General features: G+C 40.1%; 1 protein-coding gene across 1 annotated transcript in view; it reads right to left on the bottom strand.

Annotated features, from left to right (window-relative positions):
* tex2 (testis expressed 2) overlaps positions 1-18,280 on the bottom strand; it is a 131,862-nt gene that overhangs the window by 73,448 nt on the left and 40,134 nt on the right. The window contains exon 2 of the mRNA XM_043715090.1: positions 4,722-6,369. Coding sequence (XP_043571025.1) covers positions 4,722-6,344 — 1,623 coding nt within the window. The 5' untranslated portion in view covers positions 6,345-6,369. The remainder of the gene's footprint in view (positions 1-4,721; positions 6,370-18,280) is intronic.

Here is an 18,280-nt window from a genome sequence, read left to right as displayed (position 1 = left end):
CGGCCTATCACCCTCACCTTAACCTCCTCCCACCTATCGTATTCCCAACGCCCCTCCCCCAAGTTCCTCCTCCCTACTTTTTATCTTAGCCTGCTTGGCACACTCTCCTCATTCCTGAAGAAGGGCTTATGCCCGAAACGTCGATTCTCCTGTTCCTTTGATGCTGCCTGACCTGCTGCGCTTTTCCAGCATCACATTTTTTAACATTAGGTAAGACCCATGTATTTATTGCAAAATCATCAATACGTTTTACTTTTGGCTCATCCAGTATATTCAATTTAAGTTAAATCTTTAAGTTTTATAACAAAAGATAGTATTTTAATCATGGGATAAAACACTTCAAAGTAAGATGCCAATTATGCCTCTTAAGAATTGTTAGTATTTGTGTCATGTGAAGGTTTAGATCAATCTACTGAAAGTCTCAGAGTCAGGGACTGGGGGCAGAATTCCTCCAAAAGCAGGTGAAAATGAATTAAACTATCAACCTGCATGGTACTTATCCAAGCTTCAAGTTACTGAACACATGAATTATGATCTGGCAAACTAGGCAAATAAAATATATTTTCTCGACAAAGGAATTCAAGAGGAAAACAAGATTCAACTTTCAGGTTACAATTCTCCAGACAACATAAGAACAAGGCTGATGGGTCAAGGGCCAGAAAATGGGATTAGAATATTTGATGGACAAGATGGACCAAAAGGCTTCTTTTCAAGCAGTAAAAACTCTACGACACAACTATTGGAATGAGAGTTGGCCATGCATTCTCCTCTTAAATTTTGAGAGAGTATCTGCTTCCACCACTATCTCAGGCAACACATTCCACCCATCTACCACCCTCTAGGTAAAAATATCTCTCATATCTCCTGTAAACAACTTATTCCTCACTTTAAACCTATGCCCTGTGGTCTTAAACAAGTCTGCCACGGGGATCTACACTGTCCATTCCCTCATAATTATGTATACCTCAGTCAGATCACCCCCTCAGCCCACTCTGTTCAAGGAAAACAGACCCAGACTTTCCAGTCTCCTCTCATAACTGAGGCTTTCCACCCAATGCAACATCCTCACGAACCTCCTCTGCGCCCTCTGCAGTACAATCATGTCTTTCCAATATTTTAGTGACCAGAGTTGCATACAGTATTCAATCAGTGGCCTGACCAACGTTTTATATAATTATAACAAGACTTTCTTGTTCCTGTATTCTGCAGCCTGGCTAATGAAGGCAAGCATTCTGTATGCCTTCTTTGCCATCCTGCCTACCTGTGCTGAAGACTTCAGGAATCTATGGAGTTGTATACTAAGGTACCTTTGCTCCTCAGTACTCCTTAAGGACTTTCCATTCATTGTGGATGTCCTCCTATTATACCTCCCGAAATGCATCACCTCACAATTATCGGTATTCAACTCCATTCGCCATTATTCAGCCAATTTACCAACTAATCAATACCAGATTGTAGCCCGAGATCATCCTCCTCACTATCAACAATACCACCAATATTTATGTCTTTCACAAACTTACTAATTCTACATCCACATCCAAGTTATTAACGCAAATAACAAACAGCAAAGGTCCTGGCACTGAACCCTGTGGTACACTACTGGTCACAGGCTTCCAATCACAAAAACAACCCTCCACCATCACTCGTTGCCTCGTAATTGGAAGCTAATTTTGGTTCCAGTTTTCCAAATTGTTTTGGACCCGATGGGCTTTTTCCTTCTGGACTAGCCTTCCTGAAGGCCTTATTGAAGTCCATGTAAACCACATCAAATGCACCATCCTAATCAACATATTTAGTCACCTTTTCAAAAAACTCAATTAAATAGTCAGACAGAAACTCCCTCTAACAAATTAGTGCAGATTACCCCTGTTCAATCACTGCCTTTCCAAGTACTGATTAATACTGTCCTTCAGAACTTTTTCCAATATTTTTCCTACCACTGATGTCCTATCCCTACTGCCCTTCTTGAACATTAGCTATTCCCGCCAGCTGGCACTTCACCTGTGGCCAATAAGGTATTAAATATCTCCGCCAGTGCCCCAGCAATCTCTTTTGTTGCCTCCCATGGCAGCTGGGATACATCGCATCAGGTCCTGGGAGGTTGTGCACTTGTCCACCCATTAAAACTTTTCAGACCTCCTCCTTATAAATCTGAACGGGTTCTAGAACCTCACCATTCCAGCTGAAATCCCCGGCTACAATGTCTTTCCCTCCATGAATACAGATGAGAAATATTCATTTCAGACCTCACCTGCGTCCACTGGCTCCATGCTCAGGTTGCCCTTTTGGTCCCTAATAGGTTCCACACTTTCCCTGGTAATCCTCTTAAGTCTTAATATACTTATAAAATGTTTTAGGGGTTTCCCTTGATCCCATCTGCCAAAGATATTTTGTGGCCTCTCTTTGCCATCCCCATCTCCTCTTCGAGCAACTTTCTCTACTCCCTATATTTATGAAGTGCCTCCCATTAATATTCATTAAATATAAATTCTTTCATTTTCTTTACAAAACTGTCAATATCTCTTAATATTCTGGGTTCCCTGGATTCGCTGCCCTTGCTCTTCACTCTTAGAGGAACACAACGACCCTGAATTTTCAGTGCACTGCTTTTTAGACTTCCATTTTCCAAATATAGATTTACCTACAAGTAGTTTCTCCCAGTCTATGCCACATCCTGTCTGATGATACTAAAACTTGCCTAACTCAACTTTTATAGTTTTAACAAAAATAACAATATTATCTATCAAGAAAAAAAATCAAGGACTATATTATAGTAGACAAACATCAAAACCCCACAAAGAATTTATTGTTACTTCTACACCAAGGCTTCTTACGCAGGCTAGCCAATTTGCAACTGGCTGACTTCGAATGAATTTCTACATTTACCACTATGAACTGAACTATTACTTAAACTTCAGAGCAAGCACAAGTTCCTTAAACTCTGTTTCCAGCAGTCTTGCAGTATTTATTTCACAAGAGGAGCTTAACACACCTGCAACCACACCAGAGTGTATACACACACATACAGACACACACACATACACACAATCTGACTGACCCCCCTTCTGGAATGAACACACACAATCTGACTGACTCCCTTCTGAAATTGTGTGTCTCTGATGCCTGGCAACTGCACTTTTTGTCTTCTAACTTTGACTGCTTCACTTCAAGGGTTGTAAAATCTCATTACAAACAGACCTTCAGGCTTCTCAGCACAAAGCACACAGGAACAACTCTGAAAATGAAACTAAAACCATGTCTCTCACTCTCACTTCTCGAGCCTGCTCCCTCATTCAACGTTGACATTGCTGGTCACCTAACTCAGTACCCTGTTCACAGTACCCTTTGATCCCTTTAGCCCTAAGAAATATATCTAGCTCTTTCTTGAAAACATTCAATGCCTTAGTCGAAACCACTTTCTGTGCAGAATATTCTATAGGCTATAATCCTCTGGGTGAAGAATTTTCTCCTCCCCTCAGAGATAAATGGCCTAATCCATATCCTTAGACTGTCACCCCCTGGATCTGGACACCTCAGCCATTGAGAACATTTATCTCTGCCTTTACCCTGTTGAGTCCTGTTAAAATTTTACAGGTTTCTATGAGATCATCCCTCATTCGTTTAAACTCCAGTCTCTCTTAATAAGTCAGTCCTGCCACTGCAAGTCTTGTACAATGCAGCAAGATATCCTTGCTCTTGCAGATGAATCCTCTCATTATGCCTTCTTCATCTTAGTCTCAGCAACTGGTAAACAAAGACACTGGATCTTGTTGCAAGTGTATCTTTCACAATCTATCACCATTCAAATTCTAGGCTGCCTTTCTAATCACAATTAAAATTAAACTTTTAAAAAATTTATTTACAGGATGCGAGTGTCGTTGGCCAGGTCAGAATTTTTGCCCATGCTAAACTGCTGTAAAAGTCAACTGCAAGGTTTCTCTTCCATCTCCCAAGGAGCCCTTTCTGTTTTTTTCATCCACACTGCTCACCATGACATCATCAAAAAGCATGTTAATTTCCACATATATGCTGGTCTTATCACCAGTGGTTCTCAACTACTCTACTGCTTCCACTTTGTTACTCAGTTGACATCCAGTATTGGAACAGCAGAATTATCTCCCGACTAAGCACTGGCAAGACAAAACCATTGTTTTCCGTTCCTGCTGCAAACTCCACCCCCTAAGTTCTAAAGGCAGAACCAGAATATTTGCAACCTTAGTGATATTTCTGGCCCAGTGGTGAGTTTCCATCATTACAATAGTATGCTTACATTTCCATTACACTGTTTAGTTCTGCCCAATCCCAACACCTATTGTGCAGGTGAACACTGTCATGCTTTTATTCGACTAACTTGACTGTTTTAAGGCTCTCCAGATGGTTCCTCATTTTCCACTGTGAATTAACTAGAGTCCATTCTGTCCCCTTCATACCAAGTCACGCTCATCCATGACTCCTGGGGCTTACGGACTTCCATTCAAAATTTTTTTTCGTGCATGCAAATGAAAATAATTCACCTGAAATAGTCAAAATTATATTTTGAGGATATTCTTATCTATCACCTAAAGCAATATACCCATATGGACAGAAACACATTGCCTAAACATTAAAAATGTTGGAAGATTTTACAAAATATTTCAGATCGCTAGTCCTGCTACAGTCATATAACTTAATAGTACAATGTTTAAATTTCAACCAAATTCCAAAGATAAATGTTTTCTAACCTTGAATATTTCTGGTTCCTTTATGTCCAGAGGTTCTGTAGTTAAATGTTCAAAATGAAGCCTTCTCTGTGACTGTTGATAGCCCTTCGACTTTCTTGGTACCACCAGCCACACAACACCAATTGCTATCATAAATCCACAGCAAATGCCTAGGAATAAACCACTTAAATAACTTGGCAGAGGGAGTACTAAATAGGAATATACAAGAATCGCATAGAGTAATAAAGTCTTAACTGGAACTTCAAGTTGCTGTTCTTCAGACTCAGTTTCACTTTGACTCAATAGTTTACTTTCACTTTCAATTGCTTCTTCTCTAGTTTGAGGTTCTAAAGCTTTGTTCACAATGATCTCTTCATCAGGTTCTATCTCAAATTCGTCAAGGTATATGTCACAGTAATCATCATCGTCCTTGCTGGCAAGTACAGAAAGTGAGCATTTTTCTAAACCTAGAGATGATGCTTTCAAAGAAATCTCCTTTGTGGTCCCCTGAGCGTTCTTAGTGTCCCCGTCTTTTGATGACTCATCCAGGGGCTTGGAACTATTTGTGTTTGGAATTGAATCTTTTGTTGAATAGTCCCCATCAGAGTCATATTCTTCTTCTTTAATGCTATAGTTGTTGTTGCTTTCCAAATGTCCATTTAAACTAGAAAGAGTGGAAAGTTCTGTTGCACTGGATGATAAAGCCTTATGTCGAAGACTACTGGTCTCATCACCAATGATCTTGTTTAAAAGTTGAAAAGGTTCATAAATAACCTCGGAGAGTCGTCTTTTGGTGTCTTCAATTCTTGCCTCCACCTCTGTTACTTTAAAAAAAGACCTACCTTCTGATGGTGAGGTGATTGGGGAAGAAGGTGCAGTCTTAGAATCTCCACCGGTGACACGAGGTTGAGTAAACTGTTTGAAGAGATGTAAATTTATTCGAGAATCAGAGGTCCTAAATGGGACAGATTCAGATTCTTGCTTTGATGTGTCCGTTGACAGAGATTTAACTAGTGTTTTCATTAAGTGCCTTGTCGTCAGAGGGGTTGTGGCTTCTTTTGGTTCTACTTCTGTTGAAAGAGATTTAACTAAACTCGAGAATGGCTTTGTGCTCGTCAATGAAGATGAAGGGACAACAGATTGCATAACAGATTTAGGTGCAGAATCAAATGTAGAAGCAGAGATTGCAGTTCCCACCTCTGAAGGCAAAGTGGTCGAAACTAACAGTTGAGCTGGTAATGAGAGTAATGGCAATGCAGTAGCAATAGTAGTAAGTGATGCAGAAGGCACCATTGCTGATGTTTCCAATGGTTCTGAAGAGGTAATTGTAAATGCTGAAGATGAAACAGTAACTGAAGTTGATGCCGGTGACATATTTGATGAGGTAGCACGCTCCGATAAAAGTTGGCCACCATGTTCACAAGTACTTTCTTTTTCTTTTAGTACTGGTACAAAACTTTGGTCTTCATGAAGAATCATAGAGGAATCTTTAAATTCTTCTTCTTCCTCCTCTTCCTCTTCTTTACCAAAGGCAGAAAAGTGTATAGTGATGGTCTCTCGAGAAATGGATCGCTGAACCTGCACTTTTGGTGATGATGATATAGAACTTGCTCTTTCTGCATAGCTACTGCTCTGACTTGTCATTGCAGTCTCATGTACGTATCACAATCTGAAAACAATGAGAAATTAATAAATTACAATCTTTGCAAAAGAAATGCATAATACACGTTCAACTTTGGTTCTCATTTGCAAGTTGATTTCTACCAATCTTTAGAATTTCTATCTTTTAACCTGTAACTGAGTCACTTTAAAGCAAAATAGTAGCAGTACCAAATAAAAGTGTAGCAGTGGAGCACTGGAATAACCACAATGTATTAGAAATAATTTTGGAATATATTCCAATTTGTTCATATTGCAGTAATATTCAACAGTGGGACAACCTAAGGTAGGAAAACCCTGGAACCTCAAAATGCTGAATTTGTGCATCAGTACTGCTAAAAACCTTTCTTTAAATCATTATTTTCACTTATGATAAACTATTCCATTTATCTTCATAGAGAAACCAAGTTAGCAAATATGTATATATTTTTATTTGTCAAATAGATTTCCATTCACCATATTTTTTGTAAAATCGTTTTTATGGAGGAATTCTGCAAAACTATGTCCCTTTATTGGTTCCTTCTCTCCAATTAGCAAACCTCCCCACTATTTTAAGTTTAAATTTCAATTAACTAGCTTAATTATAGCTTTTATGTCTGTATGAAAGAATGAATAGAAATAGAGTTCCATTTGGTTTTCCAGCTAGTTCAATAATAATTCATTTTCAGCATGTACTCAATAGGGACTAGTTCCCTGTTGGCAACTCAACATTCCGGGGTAAAGAATGTTTAGGCGAGACAGTACAGAATGCAAAAGAGGTGGTCTACTGCATTATTAATTAAGAAGTCAGTTACTGCAGTAAGGAGGAACAACATCTTGGAAAGATCTTCAAATGAGGCTTTGTGGGTAGAATTCAGGTATAAAAGGGGGGGGGGGGGGGGGTCACATTGCTCCAAGTGTATTATCAGGCCTCAAACAGCAGTCAATAGAGGAACAGATATGTTGGCAAATCACTGAAGGATGCAAAAATAATAACAGGGTAACTATATTAGGAATTTCAGCTTCCATTACATTAATTGAAATCGTCATAGTGCAAAGGCTTTAGAGGGGGGACAATTTCTTGAAGTGTACTCAAAAGTGCTTTTTATACCAACATGTAGAAGATCCAACAAAGGACTGCACTGTGCTAGACCTAATTCCAGTGAATGAAACGGACAGGTGTTCAAGGTGGCAGTGGAGGAGCATTTTAATGATAGTGACCACAACACCATACAATTTAACAAAAACAGAAGTTCCTAGAAAAGCTCAGCAGATCTGGCAGCATCTGTGAAGAAAAATTAAAGTAAATGGACAGTCACTGGACCCGAAACATTAACTTTGATTTCTCTGCACAAATGCTGCCAGACCTGCTGAACTTTTCCAGCAACTTGTTTTTGTTTCTGATTTACATCTGCAGTTCTTTTGGTTTTTATTTACTGAACAATTTAAATTGGTTATGAAATAGAAAAATGATGGTCTTTAAAAACGTTTTGGACAAGGGGAAAGCAGATTTTATTAAAATAGCAATATCTGGCCATAGAATCTAAAGCAGAACATTTGAAGGGTGGACAGATGTTCAAAAAAGAGGTGTGGGTGAGTACAGGCCCAACACATTCTCTTTAGGATGAAATGTAGGACAACAAGCCCAGAAATTGATGGTAGTCTAAGAATTTTTGGGACAGGTTAAGAAGGAAAAGAGAAGCTTTTAGCAGATTAAAAGGAAGCAAAGGCCACATGGGAGGTGCTAACTCCTGCTCCAAACTGTTCTTTTACCTTTTCTGAAGGATTTGAGTGCTTGAGATGTGCTTCCACACAGGGGGAGCTGATAGCCTGGTCATATAATCGCTAATCTATTAATCCAAAAACTCAGCTGATGCTCTGGGGACCTGGTTCAAATCCCGCTATGGCAGATGTTGGAAATTGAATTTAAAAAATTTGGATAAAAGAATCTACTGATGACCATGAAATCATTGTTGTCAGTTCACTAATGTCCTTCAGAGAAGGAAATCTGCCATCCTCACCTGGTCTGGCATACATGGGATTCCAGACCCACAGCGATGTGGTTGACTCTCAGTTGCCCTTTGAAACGGCCTAGCAAGATATTCAGTTGCACTAATCATTACAAAGTCAAACGGCATCGACCTAGGTTCCAGAAAAGACAAGGACAGAAACAGCCCTGTTGACCTTGCAAAGTCCTCCTCACTAACATCTGGGGTGAGTGCCAAAATTGGGAGAGCTGTCTCACAGACTAGTTAAGCAACAGCGCAACATAGTCATACTCATGGAATCATACCATACAGACACCACTGTCACTATCGCTGGACATGTCCTGACCCACCAGCAGTGCAGACCCAGCAGAGATGGCTGCACAGTGGCTATACGTTCAGGAGGGAGATGCCCTGGGAGTCCTCAACATTGACTCCCGGACCCCATAACGTCTCATGGCTTCAAGTTAAACATGGGCAAGGAAACCTCGTGCTGATTACTACATACTGTCCTCCCTCGGCTGATGAATCAGTACTCCTCCATGTTGAACAACACTTGGGGGAAACACTGAGGATGGCAAGGGCACAAAATGTACTCTGGCTGGGGGATTTCAACATTTACCATCAAGAGTGGCTCCACAGGAGTACAATGAATCAAGCCGGTCAGATCCTAAAGAACATAGCTATCAGATTGTTCTGCAGCAGGCGGTGAGGGGACTGACAAGAGGGAAAAACTTTCTTAATCTCGTCCTTTCCCATCTGCCAGCTGGATGACGGTTTCAGTAAGAGCAATCATCACACAGTCCTTGTGGAGACGAAGTTCTACCTTCACAGTGAGATTAACTTCCATAATGTTGTGTGGCACTATCACCATGCTAATTGGAACAGACTTGAAACAGACCTACAACTCAAGACTAGGCATCCATTAGGCACTGTGGGCCATCAGCAACAGAACTGCAATCCAGCACATTCTGTAATCCTGGTTCAATGGAGAGTACAGGAGGGCATGCCAGGCTCAGCACCAGGCATAGCTGAAGATAAGGTGTCAACCTGGTGAAGCCACCAAACAGGATTACTTGCATGCCAAATAGCATTTCAGCAAGTGATAGACAGAGCTAAGCAATCCCACAACCAACGGATCAGATCTGAGCTCTGAGTCCTGCCACATCCAGGAGTGAATGGTGTTGGATGATTAAACAACTCATTGGTGGAGGCGGTTGCACAAACACTCCCCTCATCAATGATGGAAGAGCCCAGTACATTAGTGCAAAAGATAAGTCTTAAGTATTTTCAGCAATCTTTAGCCAGAAGTGCCGAGTGGATAATCATCTCGGCCTCCTCTAATGGTCCCCGTATTATCGATATCAGCCTTCAGCCAAATTGATTCACCCCACATGATGTCAAGAAATGGCTGAAGACATTGGATACTGTAAAGGTCAGAGACATCCGGCAATAGTACTGAAGACTTGTGCTCTTAGCCAAGCTCTTCTAGTACATTTACAACTGGCATCTATCCGACAATGTGGAAAAGTGCCCAGGAATATCCTGTACATAAAAAGCCGGACAAGTCCCACCCAGCCGAATACCATCCCATCAGTCTACTCTCAATCATCAGTAAAGTGATGGAAAGTGTCATCAACAGCGCTATCAAGCAGAACCTGGTCAGCAATAACCTGCTCAGTGACACCAAATGTGGGTTCCGCCAGGGCCACTCAGCTCCTGACCTCATTACAGCCTTGGTTCAAACATGGATTAAAGAGCTAAATTCCAGAGGTGAGGAGAGAGTGACAGCCCTCAGCATCAAGGCTGTATTTAGCTGAGAATGGCTTCAAGGAGCCCAAACAAAACTGGAATCAATAGGTGTCAGGGGGCAAACTCTCCAGTGGTTGGAGTCATACCTGACACACAGGAAGATGGTCGTGGTTGGAGGTCAGTCACCTCACCTCCAGAACATCTCTGCAAAAGCTTCGGCAGGTAGTGTACAAGGCCCAACGATCTTCAGCCGCTTCATCAATGACCTTCCCTCCATCATAAAACCAGAAGTGGGGATGTTCACCGATGATTGCAAAATGTTCAGCACCATTCACAACTCCTCAGATAACTGAAGAGTCCATGTTCAACTGCAAGATCTGGACAATATTCAGGCTTGGACTAATAAGTGACAAGTAACATTCAATGCCACACAAATGCAAGGCTATGACCATCCCCACTAAGAGACAATCTAAACAGTGCCCCTTGACAGTCAATGATGTTAACATCACTGAATCCCCCACTATCAACATCCTGGGCGTTATCATTGACCAGAAACTCAACTGGACTCACCACATAAACAACAGTAGCTATAAGAACAGGTCAGAGGCTAAGAATACTACAGTGGGTAGCTTACCTCCTGACTCCCCAGAGCCTTGCACCATCTACAAGGCACAAGTCAGGAGAGTGATGGAATACTCCCTGCTTGTCTGGATGAGTGCAGCTCCAAGAAGCTTGATACCATCTAAGACAAACCAGTTCGCTTGACTGGCACTACATCCACAAGCATCCACTCCTTTCACCACCAATGGTATCTACAAGATGCTCTGCAGAAATTCACCAAAGATCCATAAGGCAGCACCTTCCAAATCCACAACCACTTCCACCTGGAAGGACAAGGCCATCAGCTACATGGGAATACCACCACCTTCAATTCCCCTCCAAACCACTCACCATCCTGACCTGGAAATACACTGCTGTTCCTTCAGTTGCTGGGCCAAAATCTTGGCATTCCCTCCCCAGTGGCATTGTAGTCAAGCCACAGCAGATGGACTGCAGAAGCTCAAGGTGGCAGTTCAACATCACCTTCTCAAGGGCAACTAGGGACAGGCAATAAATGCTGGCTAACAGTCATGCCCATATCCCACAAATGAGTAAAAGAAAAGTAGCTCACCACGTAGTTATTATTCATAAAAGCACTGAAAATAAAGAATCAATAAGCTGCAGAAAGATATGATGTGCTTTGGTCATTTAATCTTGCTTCCAAGAATGGGTAAATAGTGATCAGGAGTGGAAATAGTGATCAGGAGTGGAAACCCTGATTGGCTAACATTCAAATCCTTAACAGATAGATTCACAAAAGAATTCAGTTGCCTACTGCTACTGTCATGGTTAGAATCAGCTAACTCAGCACAGACTGAGGATTGAAAATGGTCCTTTAGTCTATACAGAGCAAGTCTCAAATTAATTAAAGTAACAGATTCTTGAGAATGATATCATTTCAAGCATGGCTTTTTTTAAAACTCTGCACTGTTTTACATTGGTCTGAAAAGTCAGAAGATGATAAAAATTCTTTCTACACAAGTGGTTATTTACATTTAACAATTTTTTTTTAATCTGCCATTTGAAGCAGGACAGCTTATTCCAACATAGCTGTTTTTGTCTCATTTGAAAGCTGTACCCTCTGTTTTCCCACAATAGGGAACAATAAATTCAGACAAATAGCTGCCTGCCATTCACCTGGATTGATCTGAAAATTATTTAGAAAATCTAAGTCACTGGATTAAACTTACATACAACATCAAGACACTGAAGTAAATAAGTTAATAGAATTTATATCATTTACTGTTTATATAATTGTCATTGTTTGCGGTCAATAAATAAAAAAGTTCTTTACAGATAATCCATATTCAGAATAGTAGAGTCCAAAATGAATTTTTACCACATTTAGTCCTTGTTTTTGAACCACATGTAAAGGCCACAACATTTTATTTTCCTGTACTTTTGATTGAATGGAAAAAGGACCATTTAAAACCAAGGAATGTGGAAGGGATTTATGCACTTTTTAAAAGCAAGATTCCAAAATTCATTTTAAGTGGCACTTACATTGCTGTTCTGTTCAATCAACTGGCAAAACTGATTGCTGAAAGGCTGCCAATAGGATGTGGAGAACGTGAAATTCAACTGGCAATAAGAAACTGATTGGTTTGTGGAATGGTGAGCAGCTGTCAATGACAAAAGCCTTCAGCTCACCAATAAGTCTGTAATTGGGCTCCTAGGTAGGGGAATAGCTTGTGGGTATGAACGATACTGCCAGGTGTTTTCAGAACTCCAGCAGGGGGAGCCAGAGAAAATACCAAAAGCCTGAAGAAAGCCAGATGCTGTCAGCTGTTGTTTTTAGGATCAGTGGTGCTGGAAGAGCACAGCAATTCAGGCAGCATCCGAGGACAGGCAAAATCGACGTTTCGGGCAAAAGCCCTTTTAACCAATTCATCAGAAACTTTATGAACCAGACACTCTGTGCCTCCTGCATCAAATGGAAAAATACCTGGAGAAGAAGGTTGAAGAAAAGCAAGTCCGGCAAAGGAAAAGGATCATCAACGAAACCTGTGGACAGGAGTCACTGAATCGCCTTCCTAGATTTTTTTTCTCTCCGCCCTTAAAAGCAATATCTTTTCAGCTCTCCATATGTGTATATATAGGGATAGTTTTATACGGGGGCTCGAGTTTTAAATAGTTGTTACATATTATTTACCAGCAACTAAACTCTATTTGTTTGTAATAAATACCAACTTTTTGTTAAGTACAGAAACTTGGTCACTGTTTTCCGATTGCCTGGGTCTGAACAGACAGGTAAATTGAGGAACTTATGCATACTTTTGTAAAATTTTAACTTTTTGACAACTCTGGAAATAGAGGACTCAACTTCCAGCATGCTACCTCAGTGAGGCATGAAAGGAGTTTAATATTTACAATTCTCTGGTCATAAAGTGAGTTGTAAGCACGTGCATATCCTTTAGTCTAAATCGTCCATGCCAACCAGATATCCTAAATTAATCTAGTCCCATTTGCCAGTATTTGACCCATGTCCCTTTAAACCCTTCCTACTCGTGTACATATCCAGACGCCTTTCAAATGCTGAAATTCTAACAGCTTCCACCACTTCCTCTGGCAGCTTGTTCCACACACACATCACCCTCTGCATGAAAACGTTATCCCTCAGGTACCTTGTAAATCTTTCACTCTTAGCTTAAATCTAAGTCCTCTAGTTTTGGACTCCACAACCCTGGGAAAAAGACTTTGCCTCTCATAATTTTATAAATTATATAAATTTTACAAACCTCCATAAGGTAGCCCCACAGTCTATTACACTCCAGGGAAAATAGCCCATGCCCATTCAGCTTTTCCCTTGAGCTCAAATCCTCCAAACCTGGCAACACACTTGTAAATATTTTCTGAACCCTTTCAAGTTTAACAACATCTTTTCTAGAGCAGGGAGACCAGAATTTAAAGCAGTATCCAAAAGTGGCTTAACCAATGTTCTGTACAGCCACAATATGATATCTCAACTCCTGTATTCAATGCACTGACCAATAAAGGCAAGCATCTGACCAATAAATGGCTTATTTACTATCCTGTCTACCTGCAACTCCACTTTCAAGGAACTAAGGACCTGCACCCCAAGGTTTCTTTGTTCAGCGACGCTCCCCAGGATCTTACTGTTAAGTGTGTGTATATATAAAGTCCTGCCCTGATTTGTTGTACCAATATGCAACACCTCTTACTTATCTAAACTAAACTCCATCTGCCACGCTTCGGCCCATCAGCTTATCTGATCAAGGTTCCATTGTACTCTGAGAGACCTTCTTCACTGTCCACTACATTTCCAATTTTCTTTGGCACCATGTCCAAATCCAAGAAGAAATGAAAGATTATCAGCAAAGCTTCTGTTATCTCCACCCTAAATCCCTCAGCAATCCAGGATACATCACATTTGGACCAGGTGACTTGTTAATTTTGAATGATGTCAAGCTAAATAGTTTGCATTTTTAATATTATTTTATTATTATCCAGTATCTTTAGACCTTCTTCCTTTATAGCAACAGTAGCTCTTACAGACCTGCAGAATATTTCCAGTAACTTTTAAAAATTAATTTCTTCTGTTATGACAATATAGCCTGTTCAAAATACCGTGCTGTAGTACCTAACTGGCTCACCATTCCTTTGATTAAAAATATAAAAGTTAAACAGTAAGTAAAAATTTTGTTACCAATTAATCTCTATTCATCTTTGTCCTTACATCCTTTTTCAAATTCCCAAAGTGCAATCTGCGTTCTGCCTTATTTTCTGTACTGACATTTCTGAAAACAACTAAATTTTCTTATCTGTAACTTCTATTTCTTTTAGTCATCTGGAAAGTCTAGCTTTCATTGCACCATTCTTTTCCATTTATAGAAATATGTTTAGCTTACATCACCTTTGATTTTGCATTGTCCCCTTCCATAACTACTTTAAACCTAATTATCTTATGATCACTATTCATAGACATTCATCCACCACAACACACTCACTATGCTTTACTCCATTCCCCAAATATAGGTCCACCACTGCTTCCTTGCGCGTTGGTTCAGAAACGCACTAATAAAGAAAGTTCTCCTACAAACATTCACCCTTCCCTTTACTCTGCAAACTTCTGCACAGAGTTCAGATTTTGATCAATGAAATCCCATACTATTTAATAATTATAATAGCTGCCTACAGATTTGTTTGACTCGCTCCCTTAGTACAATACTGTACTCAATGTTTATAGTAGTCAGCCAGAAATGTTGTAGCTCCAAAGATGACAGTAGAAAACTATGTTCCCTATCTTTGCCAATGTCAACTATAAAACGAAACATGCATACCTAGTAGAAGAGTCACAGCACTCCATCCACTCCACCCAGGAATTCCTAAAAATCATCAAAAACACCAAAATAGAGGAAGATGAAACAATGATCTCATTCGACGTACCAGCACTGTTCACCTCCATCAACATCGACCTAGCAAAGGAAACACTTACCACACTTTTAGAAGAGACCATCACACACACCCCAACCACCATCAATCACATTACCAATGAAAACATCATGAAGCTAGTGGATCTGTGCCTCACCACCCACTTCACCTTCAACAATATAATCTACAAACAAACCAACGGCACACCCATGGGATCTCCACTATCAGGATTCATAACAGAAGCAAAGACTAGAACAAACAGCCCTACCAACCATCAAACCAAAAAAATAATAATCTGGGTCCGCTACACAGATGACACCTTTGTCATCACAAAACAAAACAAGATTGAAGAGACATTTAACATCATCAACAACACCCTCACAGGCATAAAGTTCACCAAGGAGGAAGAAACCGACAACAAACTCGCATTCCTGGACGTCACAGTTGGAAGAATGGACAACGGAGAACTACAAACCTGCGTATACAGATAACCGACAAACACTGACTAAATACTTAACTACACCAGCAACCATCCCAACACACACAAACAAAGCTGTATCAGAACACTATTCCAACGAGCCACATCACACTGCAGCACAGACTAACTTCGGAAAGCAGAGGAGAACCACCTATACAACGTATTCAAAAAGAACGGATATTCAAAAAATACAGTCCGCAGATTCCTCAAGAACCACGACAAGCAGACCAAACACAGCCAGAAACCCTAACCACCTTACCATACATCAAAGAAGTTTCAGAAATGACAGCCAGACTACTAAGACCCCTCGGAATCCTAGAAGCACACAAACCCACCAACACTCTCAAACAAAAACTAACAACCTTAAAAGACCCAGTACAACCCATGGACAAAACCAATGTCGTCTACAAAATTCCATGCAAGGACTACCAGAAACACTACGTAGGACAAACAAAAAGAAAGTTAGCAACCAGGATACACAAATACCAGCTAGCCACAAAAAGACACGACCCTCTCTCCCTCGTAGCCCTACACACAGAGGAAAAAAAAACTGGGAAAGACACGCCAGAGAATTCCTAGAGGCCTGGCACTCCAACCACAACGCCATAAACAAACACATAGATCTAGATACCATCTATCAACCACTCAGAAAATGAACAGGAAATGACATCACCACAAACCCCTGGAACCCCATCCAGGACAAACATATAAATAGAAAGCGGGAGACAACAGCTTCGCTTCACTTGGAGGTTGCCACTGATGATGTTACCTAGCCAGGTAATGAAACATCTGTAGATCAAACCGACAGCTCAGTGAGCAAACCTACACCCTGAAACATGCATATATAGCAGTTTTCAATTCTTAGCACAAATTTTCTAAGAGTTATTTGTGTTAAATTTACATAATACCGCAACTCCAAACACCATTTTCTCTCCCTCCCACATTCTCTGTTCACAAAATCTTACATGCTACTCTCTTTACCCAGGCATAGAACGAGTCACATTTCCACATTCTCAAAGTTCAAATTGCTCAGCATTGTCACATTAGGTATAATGTCATGATTTTTGGAGTACAAATAAATGATTAACAGGAAAGGAAAATAATGAATAAAACTAAAACAGGAAGGTGGATCCAATAGAGTTTTTTGTTCTTCAGATCTGGGTGACAACTGAAAGGTAATATATTCGTCTATACAAATGAGGGAGACTTTAACTATTATGAACAAGGCACACATTCAGGATTTTCAAAATAAAAAAACAAATTAGGGTAAGTATGTTCATTCAATGGGTTACAAGAAGATACAAGTGGCTACTGAATGAGAGACATCATAAGTCAAATATTTTCAAAAGCATATACATGGAGTTAAGAAATAGGAAGAGAAATTAGATAAAATAGTTTCAGAGCTAACACCAACAAAAGTAGCAAGGTCTTTCTCAGAGCAACCCCACCCCCCATCCTAGTCAAAAAAAGTCGAGGTTCAAATCCCATCTGTACTAGAAGACTTTTAAAGATATTTTTCATCCTCCTGTTCATATGCTTTATGATACACTACTGAAAGTGGGATTTGAAACTGGTTCACTACTGAGCCACAAGACCCCTTCCTTTAACCCTTCCAAACAGGATGATTGAAAAAAAGGGTTTAAAAAATTACCAATTCAGTTGCATCCTCAAACAAACATTTCACAGCAGCTATTTGTGTGATGTAATTAAATGTATTGGATGCAAAAGCAAAAACATTGGTGAAGATCAAAAGTTTCTGTTTTGAAATGGCACTTTTACTCAGTGATTCCAATTTAATAAGTAAAATCAGATCATAAGACTATACAGACGTTTTGAGTAATATAATCACAATATCAGCATTTGGTTGCCATCATAATGTTTGATCCAATTTGAGACAGCTTTTCCATTGATTTCAAAATGAGGCAGATCAGGGAGCCAGAATTGCAAAACTTGATAATGACTCTGCTATTTTGCTACTGAACCTGCCAGGGTTTTTAAGGAGAAATACTGTCAAATGAAAAATGACAACACATAGTTACATTTAAAAATTGAACTTTCCCATCTGATCTCAGTGCTTAAAGTTTATCGCCCCTTAATTGCTCTCCCCAAAGAATAAAATATCAATGTAACACTTAAATAATCTTAAATTTGCCATTTTTGTTCCTTGTATATGCACTACCTTACCTCCAAATTCATAACAACATTCAAGAATAAACAATTAAATGATCACATAGGTTGTGGTCGATCGTTTAATGATGTTATTACGAGACAATTAGTCAAAAGACTCTAATAATATTCTGGGAACCAGTGTTCAAATCCCACTGTGGCAAATGATGAAACCTGAATTCAATAAAAATCTAAAATTCAGAATCTAATGATGATGATCACGAAATCACTGTTGATGATTGGAAAAACCCATTTGGTTCACTAATGTTCTTCAAGGAAAGAAATTGCCATCCTTACTTGGTAAAAACAATGACTGCAGATGCTGGAAACCAGATTCTGGATCAGTGGTGCTGGAAGAGCACAGCAATTCAGGCAGCATCCGAGGACAGGCAAAATCGACGTTTCGGGCAAAAGCCCTTCATCAGGAATAAAGGCAGAGAGCCTGAAGCGTGGAGAGATAAGCTAGAGGAGGGTGGGGGTGGGGATAGAGTAGCATAGAGTACAATAGGTCACCACGCCCTCCACCTCCTCCAAACACCACCCACGCCCTCCACCTCCTCCAAGACTTC

Source organism: Chiloscyllium plagiosum, chromosome 24 (assembly GCF_004010195.1).
Source record: "Chiloscyllium plagiosum isolate BGI_BamShark_2017 chromosome 24, ASM401019v2, whole genome shotgun sequence".
NCBI lineage: Eukaryota > Metazoa > Chordata > Chondrichthyes > Orectolobiformes > Hemiscylliidae > Chiloscyllium > Chiloscyllium plagiosum.
Note: the sequence above shows the minus strand (reverse complement) of the source record. Positions and strands in the feature narration are given on the sequence as shown.